This window comes from Nicotiana tabacum, chromosome 8, assembly GCF_000715075.1.
Source record: "Nicotiana tabacum cultivar K326 chromosome 8, ASM71507v2, whole genome shotgun sequence".
Classification (NCBI taxonomy): Eukaryota; Viridiplantae; Streptophyta; class Magnoliopsida; order Solanales; family Solanaceae; genus Nicotiana; species Nicotiana tabacum.
This window is the reverse complement of record NC_134087.1, coordinates 175,508,688-175,528,343: the sequence shown is the minus strand read 5'-3', so window position 1 is coordinate 175,528,343 and position 19,656 is coordinate 175,508,688. Positions and strand designations below refer to the sequence as shown.

At 35.4% G+C, this 19,656-nt stretch overlaps 3 protein-coding genes and 1 pseudogene across 4 annotated transcripts; 2 read left to right on the top strand and 2 right to left on the bottom strand.

Moving 5' to 3' along the window:
* Positions 1–6,018: 6,018 nt before the first annotated feature.
* Positions 6,019–6,125, bottom strand: LOC142163720 (U2 spliceosomal RNA; annotated as a pseudogene).
* A 106-nt stretch (positions 6,126–6,231) lies between these two features.
* Positions 6,232–14,442, bottom strand: LOC107814025 (uncharacterized). Of its 2 annotated transcripts, none has more exons than XM_016639349.2 (9): positions 14,284–14,442; positions 14,114–14,183; positions 13,950–14,028; positions 13,613–13,691; positions 12,873–12,981; positions 7,558–7,646; positions 7,419–7,483; positions 7,221–7,302; positions 6,232–6,992 (listed from the first exon to the last, which is right to left on the bottom strand). In XM_016639349.2, exons 1-9 carry the CDS (start codon positions 14,350–14,352, stop codon positions 6,840–6,842), a joined length of 795 nt encoding a protein of 264 aa, XP_016494835.1. In that variant the 5' UTR covers positions 14,353–14,442; the 3' UTR covers positions 6,232–6,839. The 2 variants fall into 2 exon arrangements, with proteins under 2 accessions (XP_016494835.1, XP_016494836.1); XM_016639350.2 differs by having other exon boundaries at positions 7,221–7,299.
* A 1,736-nt stretch (positions 14,443–16,178) lies between these two features.
* On the top strand, positions 16,179–17,653 carry LOC142163413 (uncharacterized). Its single transcript, XM_075220696.1, has 3 exons — positions 16,179–16,464; positions 16,561–17,169; positions 17,385–17,653. The coding sequence occupies exons 1-3, from the start codon at positions 16,179–16,181 to the stop codon at positions 17,651–17,653; spliced, it is 1,164 nt and encodes a 387-aa protein (XP_075076797.1).
* Positions 17,654–18,328: 675 nt separating this feature from the next.
* Positions 18,329–19,333, top strand: LOC142163412 (uncharacterized). The gene has a single exon (XM_075220695.1). The coding sequence runs from the start codon at positions 18,329–18,331 to the stop codon at positions 19,331–19,333; it is 1,005 nt and encodes a 334-aa protein (XP_075076796.1).
* The last annotated feature ends 323 nt before the right edge of the window (positions 19,334–19,656 follow it).

Genomic DNA, 19,656 nt, shown 5'->3' with positions numbered 1-19,656 from the left:
AAGGTAAGGTGGAGAATAAAGAAATTTAGAAGGAAAGAAGAAAAATGATTTCTTTGTCTTGCTAATGATTATTGATGAAAAAGGAGTAATTGGTAATGGCTATTTATAGCCTCATTTGCATGAAAACTTGTTGTGCATGGCAAGAAAGTGGCTGATGGAATTTGCCACTTTGCTAAGATATTTTGCCACTTTGCTAAGATATTTTGCCACTTTTCTAATGTATTCTAGAAGAGATGAAACTGGGCTTTAATTATGACAATTGTCAACAAAGTCTTTAAAATATTGCCACAATCCCACACTATTTTAAAGACCTTCAAAAATAAACTTGCTAGATTTGTATGGTCCAAATGTAATAGGTTTGGTGTCTTCTGGACTATGAACCAAACTTAGATCAATAAAATTTAACTTATAGAATTACTGGTGAAATATAATATTTCTATGAACCAATAACTCTTATTGTAAGTCAGAGATTTTATGAATCACATTTCGACCCTCGGTAATTTTGTTGTTCAACGCGGTTTTGCACCCAATAAGCCATGTGTGTGCCTGGTTATTCTTAAGAGCTCTAGAGACTAGGCCAAAATCTCATAGGAGCGGCCCACTCCACTCTCATATAGGTGAATTCATCAAGTGTATACTGCTTTTAAATACACCATCCATAAGGACTACAAATTTCATTAAGAGTTATAACTCAGTCTCTCAATTAGTAGCAGTCAAGCACTCTCTTTTAGTGCATCAGTGCCAATATTGACTTGTTATTACCCATATGAACCTACTTTATGGGATCTTCAATCACATAGGTTGGGTTACCATCTCTATTGACAACATGTCGGCATTAACCCCATCTCTTTTGAGGTTTGAAGGATTAATTTTCTTCCCACAGGTTTAGTCAGAGGATCGGCCAAATTTATCTCTGACTTCACATAATCAATGGAAATTGTTTCATCTCTCAGCAGCTGTTTTATGACATCATGTCTCAATTTCATGTGTCTACTTTTACAATTATAAGATTTATTTTTTGCAATAGCTATTGCCGCTTGACAATCACAATGCATAGACAGAGGAGGCAATACATCCTTTATTAAAGGGATATTAGCTAAGAAGTTTCTTAGCCACTTAGCCTCAGAACCAGCTAACTCCAGAGCTACAAACTCTGACTCTATAGTCGATCTAGCGATGATCGTCTGTTTAGCTGATTTCCACAATATTGTACCACCACCAAAGGTGAATACATAACCACTAGTGAATTTTGTCTCATCTGAATTAGAGATCCAGTTTGCATCACTGTACCCTTCTAAAATAGAAGGAATCCACTATATAGGATACCATAATGCATGGTTCCTATCAAATATTTCATTAGTCTATCTAATGCAGACCAATGCTCCATGTTGGGATTATGAGTATATCTACTCAATCTACATACACCATAGGCTATATCAGGCCTTGTAAAATTCATTAAATGCATTAGACTCCCAATAATCTGAGCATATTTAGACTGAGCAATTGGGTCACCATTATTCTTTTTCAATTGAGAGTTAGCATCAAAAGGAGTGCTCACTAGTGTGACTTTAAAATATTCAAACTTCTTAAGAAGTCTCTCAACATAATATTCTTGTGACAACATTATGACATCTTCACTCCTTATAACTTTAACTCCCAATATCATATTTACTTCACCTAGATCTTTCATATCAAAATTAGCAGACAAAAATAATTTAGTACTTTGCACAATATTTAAATTTGTACCAAATATAAGCATGTCATCAACATACAGACATATTATCACATATTCATTGTCTACCACTTTAGTATAAACACATTTATGTACCTCAACTGAAGAAAAACAGTCTCTCAGTAAGACTTGTTCAAATTTCTCATACCACTGCTTAGGAGCTTGTTTAAGGCCATAAAGAGATTTAATTAATTTATAAACTTTATTTTTTTGTCCAGGAATGACACAACCTTCAGGTTGAACCATATAAATCTCTTCTTCTAAATCACCATTTAGAAAAGCAGTTTTGACATCCATTTTGGTGGATAAAAAGCTTATGGATTGAAGCTAAGATAATTAAAACTCGAATATGAGAAATTCTAGTCACTGGTGCAAATGTATCAAAATAATCTATATTTTATTTTTGAGAAAATCCTTTTGCTACTAACCGAGCTTTATATTTATCTAAAGATCCATCAGAATTAAATTTCTTTTTGAAAATTCATTTACAACTAATAGGTTTTGCACCAGGAGGTAAATCAGTTAAAATCCATGTATTATTTTTCATAATAGAATCAATTTCAACTTTTATTGCCTTTTTCCAATAATTAGCTTCTAAAAAGAAGATATAGCTTCAAAATAATTTGATGGTTCATTATTGACAAAAAAGGTTTGAAAATCATTTCCATAAGAAAAAAATTCTTTCCTAGGCCTTTTGCTCTTTCTCAGCTCCTTATTAGAGGTAATCTCATTATTTGTTTCAACAGGTGTATGAGGCATTTTGTTAGACAGTGGATAAATATATTCAAAGAACTCGGCATTCTTTGTCTCAATTATAGTATTGCAATCAAGCACATTACTTTTTAAAATAAGAAATCTATACTATGTTCAGCATATGCAATCAGTAGTTTTAGAACCTATTTTCCTCTTTTTAGGTTCAGGCAAAAGAACTTTAGCAAGGCACCCCCACACTTTTAAATATTTTAAGTTAGGTTTATAACCCTTCCATAATTCATAAGGAGTTTTGTCGATTCTTCTATGTAGTATTATATTTTGTAAGTGACATGCAGATAAAATAGCTTCACCCCATAAATTATCAGGAGCATTAGAACTAACTAACATAGAGTTCATCATCTCTTTTAATGTTCTATTTTTTCTTTCAGCTACTCCATTTGACTTGGGTGAATAAGGCGGAGTTACTTCATGAATAATTTCATTTTTTTTTACAAAAATCATTTAAAGATAAATATTCTCCAACTTTATTAGATCTAATTCTCTTGATTTTTCTACTAAGTTGATTTTCAACCTCAGTTTTATAAGAAATAAAAGCATTAAATGCATTATCTTTATTTCTAAGCAAATACAACTTCGTATATCTAGAAAAATCATCAATAAAAGTCACATAATATCTTTTACCACCTCTAGTCATTGTCTGCTTCAAGTCGCCTAAATCAGTATGAATTAAAGATAACAATTCAGTTTCTCTATTTATAAAAAAATAAGTCTTTCTAGTACTTTTAGCTTCAGCACATATTTCACACTTGTTAATATTGCTTGAGTTTAAATCAGATATTAATCTTAGCGGCTGCATTTTCTTTATATACGCGACATTAACATGTCCTAGTCTAGCATGCCACAAAGAAATTGACTCAACCATATAAGCAGAAGAAGATGCATTTTTATTGCTAGTATCGGAAGTATTAAGTACAAACAAACCATGGTTACAATATCCATTGCCCACAAAAATATCATTTTCGGTCAATACGACCTCATCATTCTCGAAAGAAACCTCCACTCCAACTTTTTCTAATAATCCCACAGAAACCAAATTGGTTTGGATATTAGGAACATGTAATACATCACTCAATGCTTTAGTTTTACCATATGTGAGTTTGAGAAGAATTTTTCCTTTCCCAAGAACACGAGTTGTTCTTTAGTCATCAAGATAAATAGTTTCTTCTCCTTCCTCTAAATAGTTTCTTCATTTTTGTCTGCACAAATGTGCCTAGTAGCACCAGAGTCTATCACCCAATTTCTAATATTGTTATTTATTTGCTTAATGACCGCAACAATAATATTATCTGCTTTAGTCAAATTTAATTTTGACTTAGCGAGATTATCATTTATCCTAACTCTTCTCTTCCATTGAGGTGTATTTTTCTTGAAGGTTTTAATTTTATTATTGGATATGTAACCATGTCTATTCACGTACCTGTGTTTTGACATTAGTGTCTGCCAAAGTTTTGGATACAATAACGTATTTGCAACACCATGGATATCTGGCAGGACAGATGGAACAGTAGCAGCGGAGATAACACCAAAATTGGTAGCACCATCAAAAATTTCGGCAGTAGTATTACTTGCCATAGTTTCTTAGATTGTAGGGAAATGACACTGAAAAATAACAATAATAATACTGCTTCAATATTATTTGTAAGAGGATACACGGATTGACTTGAGTCATGCTGGGCACTGTCCTAAGAAACTATTTCAGCAATGTGAAATGTTTCCCCAAGATTAAACAAGTTCATCTCTAATTTATTAGAGGATACACTAATCAGCAAAATATTAAATTACAAATCCAGCTATTTAAAAGAGGGGAACAAGAGAAATTAAACTACCAAAAAGAAAGATAACAAAGGTAAGGTGGAGAATAAAGAAATTTAGAAGGAAAGAAGAAGAATGATTTCTTTGTCATGATAATGATTATTGATGAAAAATGAGTGATTGGTACTGGCTATTTATAGCCTCATTTGCATGAAGACTTGTTGTGCATGGCAAGAAAGTGGCTGATGGAATTTGCCACTTTGTCAAGATATTTTGCCACTTTTCTAATGTCTTCTAGAAGAGATGCCACTTGACTTTGATTATAACAATTGTCAACAAAGTCTTTAAAATATTGCCACATATTGATCTTCCCACAAACAAGTAATACCTGCCAAGGAAATCCAAGGATATTCCAATCGACCAACTAAAAGAATTCATCAATGGGACTATCAAGGATGAGTATGAAGTTGTTGTCATGTTCTCTCTTACGTACGCAAAAGCGTATAATACAAGGATCAATAGCTTAAGGATGCTCAATTTCAACAGTTTGATGGTAAGAAAAATCTAAAGCAACATGTAGCACACTTTGTCGAAATATGTAGTGATGCTGGGACATATGAAGCTGGGTATGGAGAGTATGAGTATGTAAAATAAGAATATGCACGTGTGTTCATTGTGGGATTTGGGGTGTTACAGTGGTTGAAACGTGATGGTGACTTGGGAAAAGGCTCGTAAAATATGATGAGATAGGAGGAGCATTGGTAAGTAATAGAGGGTTTAAATAATGTGGCGTGGCAAAATTTTATCCTAATTATACAAGGTGGGGTTCCGATAGTGGATTGAAACGGCACATATGGCCCAAAATGGTAATAATTGCAGCATATTCAGACCAACTATTAATGAGTGGCATATGTGAGTCATTTCTCTGTAAGTTCGTTGCCATATTTGAGCCAATTCCCTGTATTAAAAGGCTGATAGCTAAAGTCGCAATATATTTTTAGCATTTTTCAGTTAGGAAATCAAAAAATTATTACAACTAATCACTAGAATTGAATTTCTTAAGCGGCTAATAAGATGTCAAGCCGTACCCTAAGGAAGCTTTTGGTCATCGAGATAAGGAATATAAGATACTATTTTTTTATATTGTGTTTGGTTGCATATTGTTTCCCGTATAAGCGATATATAATTTTATTCCACAATTTCAGTTTTAATTTATATTGATCCACGACGAATTGAGTTGCTAAACTGGTAAGCATCTTCGATCTCCAATTTTGAGGTTACAGGTTCGAGTCATCAAGGGAGCAAAGTGGAGAGCTCCTTGGAGAAGTAAACAAAATTATACTACTCCAACATGGAATAAATAAAGGGAGTTCGCTTTCGAGGATAAAAGACCAAACTAACCTTGATTTCATCTTTTTAAGGAGTATTTTTATTTTCTTCAACGAAACTAAAACAATATGGAAAAGTTCACTATATCTGTCACCCCAGCTTGCATGAGCTGAACATTAGTTGGTTCATGAGGATAATTTCAGTTTATGAACTTCCTCCAAGCAAATTCCAGCAACTGAGCTGTGGACCTGCTATTTCATTAACAAATGAGCTACTATTGCTCATTGACTTGAATAGTTGAATAATTATCTGATGATTTTTGGTATGTAAAGTTACAGATAAACTCCAAGCATTTCATGTCAATAGCCAAAGGTTATCTCAATTTCACATGATACACAGTTCCAATTGCCAGATACACAGCTTTAGTAAGCATAAGCTACAGAAAATTGAGTTAATATCATGTGAGCTGATGAACCGTATCAAATCTGATAAGAACAGATATTACACCTGATCTTAGCCAAAAGGCCGAGAAAGTTATATGCTCAGCTACAGAAAAGAAGAAGAGATATTACAATGATCAGCAGTGTCATTACTAGACTATCAACACTTTTCAACTACCATCACAGCAACTCAATAGTCCAATATTGTTTCATATGATACAAACTGTTCTGCAAAAACAACAATTAGAATCAAACAAAAGCCTCTCTGGAAAATGCTGTAAACTAAGGCCCCTCTGGAAGATGCTGTAAGCAAAATATGCCACATTGTAAATAGAATTCTAGCAACTCTTTCCTAATTGCCCTGGTTTACAATATTTAGTTCTGATGAAATCCCGTTCTTTTCCAAAAGGAAAAGATAGTAAATATGAAACGACTGCTCAATTCTACAAGAGGTAAGCAAAGCGCTAACATGGAAGCTTAGGCTATATGAATCTAGCACAAAAGACTGGCAGTTCTTTGGTGAAAAAGCACGAAAGAAGCGACAATTTTCCTTCTTTCATTAGAAGAACCAGTCTTGGGTGGATCCATATTGTGATTCTTTAAACTAAAATAAGGTCCAGTGAGCACAAAATTTGGCAGACCACAATAGTGATAGAGGGTCCAATTATATTTCTTCCCTGGGGCACCTCACATCCTTCAACATCTACCATGTTTTAGTCAGGTCTCTCGCTCCCCCCAGTCAGTAATTTGACGCATGTAACGAGCAAAGAGATAAATTTGAGTTATCATCTCATTAGGAAGAATTTTCAGCATTATTCAGATGCAGGTCTTCTCAATACGCCTGTTTTTTTCTTTGGCTTGCGCTTTTTCTGTTTCTCCTTGAGCCTTACAAAGTCCTTGACGCTCTTTTCCCATTCCTTTCTGCGCTTTAGGTAAAGCATCATAGCAGCACGGGCATCTTCTATCTGCACAACATTATGGATACAAGTTAGACATCATTCGGATATGGACCTAGGATAATAAACTGACAAGCTGCTATAAAATTCAAATTTTGAGACTCATTCTGTAAAACCAGATTCAAACACTACAGTACATTAAAGCACATACAGTAAGGATTCCATTTGTTAGGATGAAAAATTACAAGAAAATAAAGTATAAGAGCACAATAAAGTCATTAAAAGCATAGAACTAACTGGGCAGTGCTCTCCGTTTTGAATCTCCACTCCAAGGACTTCAGTGGCAAGGTGCCGAAGCGCGCGACTGCGTCCTTCCCTACTTTATCAACCCAATGTCAGAAACATATTGCAGCTAAAATACAGGCTGATAGCTGAAAGCCGCAAGGAACCAAGCATTTCTTTTTGGTGGGGAGGCAGGGGCGAGGTGAAAATTACCTCAGAAAATGTTGAAACTCAGAAGTATCACGAATATCCTGCTTTGGATGGTTTAATAACAAGGCCTGTAAAGGAAAAAAATTCTCAAAAAGTTATAGAAAGTACTCCAGATGCAAAGTCTGAGAAGGTGCACAGTTACCTTAAAATCATTTCTCAGAGCATGGCCGACAAGAATCCGTCCCTTTATTAGTTCAGCCACCTCCTTCTGAACGATGCGAAAATCTTTCGCTGCAGATAACATCAGAAGTGCATGTTATTCAGACAAAACAAATAAAATATTTTTGATATGCTTTGAGCATATAACTTGCAGACAGCGGTGTTCACCAAAATGGAATTACCCTGTCCATAAATACTTGTCCAAATCAAAGTCAAGCTAGTACTAGTTCAAACTGACCGCTAAAAACCATTAATACAAAACAAAAATATAAACCTTTCAGATTACGGATAAACCAACAGACTATTCAACTTTGAACAATTAAACTAGTGATGTGGTTCAACAAAGATTGCAATATTATTTTCTTTAATTTTTTTATTATACAGTACGTCTCTTTTAGGTAGAAATAAAATGAAGATAAACTTATGTTTTAGCAGGATATAAGGTTTTTATCTAGTCTAATTTTTTCAGTTAAGTTAGAATTCCAAAGATTTCAAGAGCTATAACTTTTTTTGATTTAAGAGTTTTTTTCGACAAAGACATTTAAGAGTTATAACTTGTTCAGAACCCATTATTGAATCAACAAAATCCTCCTATACTTATTTTGAAAGGTTGGAATAACACCAAATGAACATAGTTCATGAAAAGATCATTCTCTCTCATTCTCCTAAACTCTCTCTATTCTTTTCATTTTCTCTCTTCTCCCTTTATAGTTTTTTGTATTATTTATTGCTTTTTAAAAGCCAATATTGGTGAGTAGAGATAACCCTCTTTCATTATTCCTGTTAAGGATGTAAACATTAGGGAATCGTCAATATAGGAAGAATCTACAACAACATACCCAATGTAATCCTCTGGGGAAGGTAGTGTGTACGCAAACTTTACCTCTATGAGGTAGAGAGGCTGTTTCCAATAGATCTTCGGCTCAAGTAAAGCACAAGCACCAAAATAATGAAAGGAAATACGGTAACATAGAAGCCATAGAAGAAGCAATATGGGAAGAATCTATACCTTAAAAATATAGAAAGGTTTAGAGCACCCAGGTATCCATGTAATTAGGAGTAGGAATCCTATATTTACCCTTTTTAGATTACTTGCAAACACTATTGGAACTCGAACATGTTTGAGGGAACAATCAAACACTTCATTCCTAACATCTCTTATTTCTCTTTCTGGTATCAGAGTCAAAAATTTGAGTCTCTATTTTAAGAATTCAAATCCAAAATTTCATGAAAGAACAAAGCATCTAAGAATAAGAATGCTATTTTATTTGACAAAAGATTGAATTTGGGTGTACAACAAGTTTGTTCAACCCGAATAATTAATTAGCATATATTCTTACAATATAGGGAAGAACTCCGCATACAATACCCTCCCCATACCCCACATGTGGGATTATACTGGGTTTGTTGTTGTTGTATATTCTCACAACATCACTTTGTGACTCCATAATATTGTGTACTTGCGGTAAATTAAAAGAATACAAGAAGTACACTACAACTTAAAAGGGAATGGTAAGAATGTGTATACTATGGGATCATATATATTGCTAGAATCTATCCCCTTGAAGATATGGAAATGGTTAAACCCCTATATTTATTAGGAATATTATACTTACCTTCTTTAGATTAATTATAAACATAGTTTAGAAACTAAAATACTTGCGGGAATAATCAAACAATTCATTCGCCAAAATCACTTATTTCTCTTTTCTTAACAATTGTTGCATTTTGCTTCATATTTGTTAATTCATTTCTAGTTTACTCAACTCAAGTAGATAAAACAGCTAGACATCCACCTTGGAGTTTAGGTTCCACCCCATTAGGTTGTTACACTCTTAGCACCCATTACCACAACAAAATACACATTCACTTACCATCCACAAATAATGCAATACAATTGACTGATATTCTTCATCAGTCCAGTGGAAGCCAAAACAAGGTAGCTTGGTTTCTCAGTGTTTTGATCTCTCTTCAAAGTTGGAAACACTAATTATGACATTAAGAGACACTACATAAGTGAAACTTTAATCTGCTCTGGCTTGTAAGGATCATTGGTAGAGACTGCGTGGAGCAGCGAGGATAACTCTCATTCTTAAATCCTGACTCGGAACGAGCGGAGCGGAAGGGATCTAGGAACAGGGCCCTTATTTTTTGCAAAAAAAAAAGCTTTTGAATTATCATCACCTCAGTAGGCGCACGCCTATTTGTTCCCTCGAGATAAGACCAAAGTGGTTCCAACGAACTGGGAGAAGAGAAAGAATTTTTTTTTTTCAAGGCTGTCGGTGGTAGGTTGTTCAAAACCGAACGGTAATTGTTAACCGAACTGCAAAATTGACTTATTGGCTTATTGGTATCGGATTATCGGGGTAATGGTTGGTGAACTGATTGAAAATTTATAATTAACGGCTTAACGATTTGGAGGTGGATTACTCAATTTCCTAATTGGATAAATCGTTAATTTGTTAAGAATTTTTATATTCACACTTTTACCTCTTTCTTCCTCTTCATAACCAATCATCATTTTCTTCTCGCTTCTGTCAACCACTCCTAACTTTTGCTATTTCTTTTCCTTCATTCTTTCTTTCTTTAAGTTAACAAATTATAAATATTTTACTACTGTTTTCTTTTTATGTTTCTTTTTATGTAGAATATGCAATGAATCTTACTTTTCTTTTTAGATATAGTTGAGAACTTAGAGTATTTTGTACCAAGCCAATGAATTTAGTTGAGGCGCGTGCAAGGTGGTCCAGACACCACTATTATCGAAAGAAATTAATGATAGGGAAAAAACACCAATATCAAGTTGGGCAAAAGCTGTTCCGAACACCACCATTATTTAAAAAAGAAAAAAACTTGTATACAAGCACAAAATTCTATAAAACATATGATTTGTATATATAGGAACTTCATAGTGGCACAAAAAAGAAGGGTAAGAGGTTATTTTTGAAATTTACAAAATTATTCTCTACACCTCCAAAAGCTCTCTTATTTCTCTCTATAAGACCCACATAATTACCAGTGGAGCAACATCACATGCCCAACTAAATGTGCTTCTTTCAATGTCCCGCATCAGCTATGGTAGTCAAAACCATCTTAGAATTTCCTAACATAAACGAGATGCTAGATGAAGGTTGGCAAGAAAAATATGTTTTTGGCTGCATTTCGCTTTTTATTTCTTATGCTTTAATCGTATTTGACCTATAAAATGAGTATTATATACTTATCGTGTGTGTTTGGTTGTGTAGGCTTGATTCCGAGCAGAGGAACTAATTTGGAGCTAAAAGAGCTTCGAAGTCAGAGTAAAAGTCTAAGAAATTCAACTGAGATCAAGCTCGGGGGCCGAGAACCAAGTGTGCATGAGAAAAATTGAAGAAAAATGTTGAAAGCTTAGAAATGACCTATCACGGCACGTTGCACCTGGCGAGGTGTCAAGCCTGATCAATCCAAACATGCAAAAAAAAATATCCTCCGAGCACATCACGCAATGCTTCGTGCCTTGCGGCGTGCCAGGCTATTCTCCCATGCAATGAAGTCAGTTTCGGCTCATTAGAGGTATTTTGGTTCAAGGTAGTTTCTACAGGGAATAAACATGGAAAACACAATTTTGAATGGAACTTTTGACCTACGAAAGATTGAGAAGATGGCTAGAGCTCAAGGACACATGAATTAAATACATTTTTCATCAACAATAAATTAAAAATGTGCATTTGAATTCAGAAGTTAGTTGTAATGTTTTTTAGTTCTTATTTCTTAATTACGATGTGCTTCTCTTCATTTATGGAGTAGTTTCCTATTAGGCTTTTGACAGACATGGTGTATTGATCGTTATTTGTGGATTTGATTCTTGTTTAAATGCTTGAATTTTGATGGGTTTCCAAATGGAATAGTGAAGTTATTCATTATTCTATTTTAATCAAAAGACAAATAGCATAGTTTCATGAATATCTTTACATCATATGGTTTAGTTTTCTTTAGTGATTCTTTTAAGTAACCGTAAGAGCTTTTGAGTTACTGAATTGAGCTAAGGCAAGGAAAACATCCGCAAGAAGTTAACCTTGAGACTAATACTGTCAACGGTTTCTAGTTATTATAATATTAGGATTAATAATCCTTGAATTATTTAGTAAGTGCTTTGTTTGGTTCATTAATTGGAAATGGAATATCCGGAGTATAATCCCAAACATGTGTTCAGTCTGAAGAAGCTGGATAAATTTATTTTAATTTAACCTTAGATAGTTCAACGATGACAATGAAAAGAGCTCCTGAAGGGTAATATAGTAATTTTGATAAATTTACCCAGGTAAAGCTAATCCTGGGATTATTATCCTACATCCATAATGGGATAAATAATACCAAGATTTTGGTATAAATTGATACTGGTATTAGCTAATAAGGGTAACCAAACACTGGATAAACATAATCATTAACAAAATACTGGATAGATATAATCTTTAACCAAACAAAGGATAAACATAATCATAAATTTTATCCTGGAATTAGAATCCTAATCCCAGGAATCAAACGGTCCTTAAATGTATTAAGAATGGGAAAAAACTCAATATTAACAATAACCTTTCGAGTCAAATTTGTGTGGTTTGAAATTATTTTCCCGCGAAAGTAACACTACTACAGGAAACTATGGATAATGAGGTGATTATTCTAGGGCAGAAATCATATAAGAGTACATTATTAGAAAAAAGAGCTCGTGAACGACTAAATGTGATGCTACCTTAGTACAAACATCCAGTTGCTAAGGAAAGGGAGATATTATAGGTTTCAGGAGGGGACCGGGGAGCTGTCTGACGTTTGCAGCTCTGAAAGTAGTTTCAAGCAAGACGATCTTCAACTCTAGAATATGGTGATGATCTATGAGCATTGGGATGGGAATCTGCATTTTTAAAAGAAGCTAAATCTCCATTCCGACTCCACGTGGGAAAATTTTGAGGATCAAATCAGATGAATAGAATTGAGAAAATTCTACAATGCTTCTAGAATGGCTGCAACTTAACGTACAAAAGTAATTCCACACTGCTTCTCAGACGGCTGTAACTTAACATACTAAATTATAATAACAGAAGAAAGGTTTTCAATTTGCTGTCTCTACTTTATTTTTATCTTTTTTGATGAAGTGATATTGTTAATGGTGTCAAGCAGATGCAAATAGTACAAAAAATTCAGTCTTCTGCTTCTTTAGCAAGGATTGACTTTCCTGTAGTCATAATTCTTCCAAGACACCAGACTAGAAACTTCTCCTTCTGTTGGTAACTTTTCTAATGAGCGGAGAGAAGTGAAACCAACCTTTTTTTAAGTGTTGAGGTCTAATCCCACTTATTTTGGTGCGGAAGTCAACAACACGTTCAACTGGACGGACAAATTCGTCATATATCACATTTCCCCATTTGTTGACCTGACATAAGCTGGTTTGCATTTAATTGTACATGCATAAATCTAATAAAAAAGCAATGAGGCATTTCGTAAACAACAATATTGTACTGAGAACAACTAATGGAATGTATCCCCGACAATTAAAACATGTCAGTTTTGTTTTGTAGGGAAACAATTAGAAGCTTTAACATAGCAACATCAAAAATTCTTGTACTAAAAGTTCACATATCCATAAGAAGAAAGAAGAATGATATGCATAACAGTGGCGAAGTTAGTTTTTTCATTGAGCGGAGTCAAAAAAAGAAAGAATTAAACACACACAAAAGTCAAAGAGATTCAACATATAGTATATATGCATAAAAATATATTTTTTGACCGATCTATACAGTGTAATTTTGCGACGGGGTGTCAATTGACCTTCCTTGGACAAGGTCAGCTCCGTCCCTGACTCAAAAGAGGAAGGACCAGCTAGAAGAGAACTTATCAGTTGGATATAAACGGCTTATTTATGAAAATGTTAGTGCAGTCTATGCTTATAACTATTTAACCAAAAGATTATTCTTAGCATCAAGCAACCAAAAACAGTTGCTAGTAAAACCATTTGCTAAATGTAGTGAAGAAGTATTTAATGAGAAGGTACGATTGAGGAATACCAGTGTGACTCGCCCAAGAGCACTTTTGTTAGAGCTTACACCAACCATTTCACAATCCATTGCTATCACATCGGTAACACTGCATATGCAGCTAATGATTAAATTGCAGAACATTAAAGATTTTACTCAATCACACTTGAATTATCGGAGGTTTAAATAAGAACAGGAAAGTGTGAAGCTTAGCTTTTTATATAGCCACAATTTTACTCCAACAATATAATATCCTAAAAATTTAATCTTTTATAAAAGGTATCCAAACAGATAATGAATCTAGCGCCCCACCCCCAAAAAAAAAGACAAGGAAGCAAAAAAAAAGGCATATTTTTTCTGAACTCACCTTGAATCTGATGAAGTTGGAATAAGAGGATTAGGCCGAGCATCACAAGAATCATCACCGGGCCTACTTTTGCGCTTTCCTGTAGACAACAAACCATTGTAAGCATAAAACTTAGACAACTTTAAATACTTAGACCATTACAAAAAAAGGAACCTGGCTTATACCTAATATGGAATTAGGGATTTCTGTTTCTGATGCTTCTGAAGGCTTTTTGAAGCCATTACTCTTTAATTGCTGCAGAATGAGAAATAGAGTGCATAATAGATATCAGAAATACAAAGTAAAGTTCGTTGGGAAGAGAAAATGAAAAAGTGGAGTGAGGAAGTGAATTTACTTCACGGAGCTGAGCCCAGTTAGGGTTTAGCTGAAACTGTTTTTTAGGATTTTTCAGTTGACCCGCCATCTTTCTGCCCCTCCCAGCTGGTTGCTCCTAGTCTTCTTTTTCTGTGAAGCCAACAGGTTTCGTGCGACGGCGTCGCTTTAGGTCACTTGAATGTAATACACGCAGGCTGTTCAAATTTGGGCGTACAAAAAAAACAACGGAAAAATTACATACTATAGCCCTTCCCAAAAATAATATAATATGTATATTTTTATATATTAATATATAGTATACATATTTTATTATAATATTTTTTTATATTTGACTAGTACATGTAATTATTTTTGATTGACCGGCCAAATGTGTAACTTGCCCAATAAAATTCAATGATAAGTTGGGGTAGAAAACCTCAACAGGAAAATATTAAGACCAATTAAAAAAGCTCTGACGGCGCATATTACGTTAGGATTTACTAACATGTGCCTAAGCGGAGATAACGAGGAAAAAGAAGCAACTAGGTCCGGCACCGGTCTCGCCAAAAGCTCCGGTGCTGGAAACTAGACAGATAACATCAGAATCAGGCATTCCCCATACCTTAGCATCGATTCAATTAGGTCACTGGCTCCCAGGAATGGGGAGTGCTCCTACAATGTTACAAGCAGGACCTCCACTGGAAATTGCAGAAACTCCGCCGAAACTTGATGCAGGAGCTATGAATGCGGCGAGGAAATTGACTTTCTCTGCAACGTATAGTGGAATTAAACCTACGATGGCTGAAGTTGTTAGAGGAAATAGAGAGCAACACACGGGATTGAAGTTAAATTACTTTCCACCGATTTTGAAAGATGGAGTGAAAGTAGTTAAGCTAAACCCCCAGGAGATAGCTAAACAGAATCAGAAGTGGAGTCTAGCGTTAATTGGGTATGTGATTGGTAGGAACCCTACCTTCAAGGAAATGCTCAAATTTGTGTATGGAGTATAGAATTTCGTTAGTATGCCTCATGTATTTCTCCATAACACTGGGTATTTCATCTTCAAGTTTGAGAATGAGGAAGATAAAGCAGTGATTCTTCAACAAGGGCCATACACGTTCAATTATAGGCATTTTATTCTGAAACAGTAGGATCCAGAGTTTCAAATGCACAAGGAATCTACTCAAATTGTTCCGATGTGGGTTATGTTTCCAAATCTGCCAATCCAATTTTGGGCTTCTGGCAATTTGGGTAGAATAGCAAGCTGTCTTGGGAATCCTATATGCGCTGATAAACTAACTACTCAAGAGCAAAGGATTGTTTATGCTAGGATATTGATAAAGATGGATATATCCCAGCCTCTGCCAGATTCACTTTCTCTTGAATTACATGACGGAAAATACTACTCACAGTCCATTGAGTATGAATGGAAGCCTATATACTGTCAAGATTGCTTGAAAGTTGGACATATCACAGGGAATTGCAAGGAGAGACCAGCAGAATATAAACAGCCTCAACAGAATATCAAAAAGAAACACATGAAGCTGGAATGGAAAGCTAAGACTATGCCTAATCAGACAGGTGATAATCAGAATAATGTGCAACTAACTGAGCAGGGTACTAGCAAGGAGCAGCCTAAGAATGAGCAAGCAACTAAAGGTGATGAGCAACAGCAGAGGAAACAGATTGATCGGGGAAAGAGGGTCATACCAGCTACTACAGAAAAAAAAATTAGGAGTTTGATAAACTGGAACTGATGCTTAGAAGAAATCAATTCAGTGCTTTAAGAATACACCCAGAGGTTACCACTAGCAATGTGGTAAGGGACACAAATCTAACCAAGTAGCCCCCATGATCCTTGGATCATGGAACATTAGAGGGTTGAATAAGCCCTATAAGCAGAAGGAATTCAAATCCTTTCTACTTACAAATAAAATGGCTCTTTTGGGCTGCCTAGAAACAAAAGTTAAGGCTAGAAGAGCAGGGAAGATACAAAAGAAGTTAGGGGCAGAGTGGCAGGTTCACTGTGATTATATAGGTTGCCCAAATGGAAGAATATGGGTCTGCTGGAAACCACAACTGGTGGAAGTTGATGTACAGATTTTAGGACCTCAAATTGTTCACTACAAAGTGAAGGATAATGGCTCTCAATTTGCGTTGTTATGCAATATTTGTATATGGATACAACACCATAGAAGGAAGGAAAGACATTTGGAGACAAGTGAGATCAATTAACAACCTGATGGTAGATCCTTGGATCATTCTTGGGGATTTCAATACAATATTATCTGTTACTGACAGAATCATGGAGCACCAGTTCAACAGATTGAAACACAGGATTTCCAAGATTGTGTGGATGAAGTTGGGCTAGGTCAGATCAGAAGAAAGGGATGGCAGTACTCTTGGTGCAACAAAAGGGATCCTAGAAATAGAATTTATAGCTTGATAGATTGGGCATTTGGCAATGCTCAGTGGTTTAGCATGTATAGCAGTATAGAAGCTCACTACCTAAATCCTGGTTGTTCAGACCACTCCCCTATACTATTAACTACTACTATTGTCAGACAAAAACTTTCAAAATCATTTAGACTTCTCAATGTCCTGCTGAAGCAACATTCATTCAAAGAAGTGGTGGAATCTATATGGGAAACCAATGTGGATGGTTATGCTATATATGGAGTTTGCAGGAAGTTAAAGCAAATAGAACAAGCTGTAAAGCAGATGAATCAAGAAATGAATAAACTAGATCAAAAAATTGAGGCCCTGCAAGCAAAGGTTAAAGAAACTCAGGAAGCAATGGCAACAGATCTTTACAATGCACAACTGATTATAGAAGAGAAAGAGATAGTGTTGGAAGTGGAGAAATGGGCTATAATTCAGGAGAGAGTCCTTAGACAGAAATCCAGAGTTGTTTGGATCTCACAGGGTAATTCAAACTCTAAGTTTTTCTATGCCCAACTCAAAGCAAGGCATGCTAGGAACAATATTGCAACTATATGTAATGAGTAAGGAGTATAGCTAACAGATCCAAAGCAGGTACAATAGGAATTCATAGATTATTTAAAAAACTTGATGGGAAACAGAGCACAAGAATTACCCTGCTTAGACACTCACACTGCAAAAGATGGCCCTTGTTTACAGAGAGATCAACAAATGCTGCTGATCTAACAAAAGGAGATGTTCAACAGGCATTGAAAGAGCTACCAAACGATAAGGCCCCAGGGGTGGATGGATTTAATGCAGAGTTTTTTAAAGAATACTGGAGTGTAATAGGGGAGGAAGTAAGCATAGTTGTCCTACAATTCTTTGAATTTGGGAAAATGCTGAAAGAAGCAAATTACACCACTCTTATCCTAGTGCCAAAAGTAACCAATCCTACTTATACAAAGGAATATAGACCCATAGCTTGATGTACAACTTTGTATAAGTTGATAGCAAGAATTCTCACTGCCAGACTCAAATTAGTAGTATACAAAATTGTTGGAGCCTCACAATCAGCATTCATAACAGGAAGGAGTATCCTAGATAATGTCATTGTTGCACATGAGCTAGTAAAAGGTTATATGCAGAAGGGAATTTCTTCTAGGTGCATTATTAAAGTTGATATCAGAAAGGCATATGACTCAGTCGAATGAGACTTTCTTAGATCTGTCTTGCTAGAATTTGTGTTCCCTAGGAAATTTGTTGGGTGGATTATGGAGTGTGTGACTACTGTGAGTTATGCCATCTTAATCAATGGTGGAATTACTCCAAAGTTTATGGCAAGGAAAGGACTGAGACAGGGTGACCCTATGTCCCTATATCTATCTGTATTGATCATGGAATATCTTAACATATCCTTAAAATAGTTGCAGTATAACCCGGACTTCAATTATCACCACGGATGTAGTAGATTGAAGATAGTGCATATATGTTTTACTGATGACTTTCTCATGTGTTGCGGGGCTGACAGAACTTCCATACAACTAATGCTTCAAGCTTTCAATCACTTCTCTAGTGTGTTAGGATTGAAGGCTAATTTTGACAAGAGTTCATTATACATTGTTGGGGTTCCCCAAGAACTGAAGGAATAGATTCTGAATGAAATGCAGTTTGCATCAGAAGAACTGCCATTCAAATATCTGGGAGTTCCACTCTTATCCAAGAAGATCACTGTTCAACAATGTATGCCAATTGTGGAGAAAAGGATATCAATTATTAGGTGTTGGACTACTAAATTCTTGTCTTATAGTGGAAGAGTACAATTAATCAAGAGTGTTCTATTTGAAATGCAAACATATTGGGCTCAGATCTTTGTACTGCCAAAGAAAGTTATACAACTAATCACAAGCATATGCAGAACCTTTTTATGGACTGAGAGCTGTGAAGCATCTAGGAAAGCACTAATCTCATGGGAATCACTATATATGCCAAGGGCTGCAGGGGGTCTGAAGTTAATAGACTTTAACTTGTGGAATAGAGCAGCTATTTGCAAGTTGTTGTGGGCAGTAACATCAAGAAAAGAGTCCCTATGGGTGCAATGGATACATGGATACTATATAAAGAACAAGGATCTAGCTACTATGAAGACCCCATCACAAGCTTGTTGGCTTGTGAAGAAAATCTTTGATGCAAGAAGCTGGTTTGAAGACAGGGACTACAAGGTGGAATTGAAAAAATGCAGCAGTAGTGATGGTTTTATCATTAAGAAAGCTTATCTATCATTCCAACCACAATATCTGAAGGTTCCTTGGAAAAATCTCATTATGGGGGCAAGGCAGATACCTAGACACCAATTCATCTTATGGTTAGCCATTAGACAAAGACTTGCAACTGTTGACAAATTAGAGAAATGGGGGATAAATGTTCCAAAGGATTATGTACTATGTTCCATGGGAGTTACAGAAACTTTAGCTCATTTGTCATTTGAATGCAACTATGCAAGACATATATGGACCTCTTTACTGAGGTGGATGGGTGAAAATAGACTACCTAAGGCATGGAATGAGGAAGTGCACTGGATGTCCAAGAGGTGTCGAGGAAGCAGAGCTAGAGCACAGGTGATGGCATGGTTATTTGCTGCAACAGTCTACCACATATGGAGTGAATGAAATACCAGAAGATTTAAGAATGGAAGGAAGGAAAGTCATCATAGACTTAGAGAAATTAGTCTCCAGCTACACATTAGAGGACAGAATTACAAGAATTGGAGGAAGATATTAGATGGACTAAATTATTATCCTAGCTAAGGGTAGATAGTTTGGCTGTAAATATAAAAAGTGAATAATCTTAGATAGGTAGAAATAAAGATGGCTAGTTCTTGAGTCCAAATGGAACTAGTGGATGTAAATATACACAATTGGTTGAATAAAATTTTTTATTTTGACCAAAAAAAAGTTGGGGTAGAATGTAAAGGTTTGGGTTAATTAGCCAA

Coding starts and splice junctions, on each gene's coding strand:
- LOC142163412 (XM_075220695.1), top strand. CDS start 18,329: ATGCAGTTTGCATCAGAAGAACTGCCATTCAAATATCTGGGAGTTCCA.
- LOC107814025 (XM_016639349.2), bottom strand. CDS start 14,352: ATGGCGGGTCAACTGAAAAATCCTAAAAAACAGTTTCAGCTAAACCCT. Junction 14,184..14,283: donor ACTGGGCTCAGCTCCGTGAA/GTAAATTCACTT, acceptor CTCATTCTGCAG/CAATTAAAGAGTAATGGCTT. Junction 7,303..7,418: donor GAGTTTCAACATTTTCTGAG/GTAATTTTCACC, acceptor GGGTTGATAAAG/TAGGGAAGGACGCAGTCGCG.
- LOC142163413 (XM_075220696.1), top strand. CDS start 16,179: ATGGCTCTTTTGGGCTGCCTAGAAACAAAAGTTAAGGCTAGAAGAGCA. Junction 16,465..16,560: donor GGAAAGACATTTGGAGACAA/GTGAGATCAATT, acceptor ATGGAGCACCAG/TTCAACAGATTGAAACACAG. Junction 17,170..17,384: donor AGTTGTTTGGATCTCACAGG/GTAATTCAAACT, acceptor CCTTGTTTACAG/AGAGATCAACAAATGCTGCT.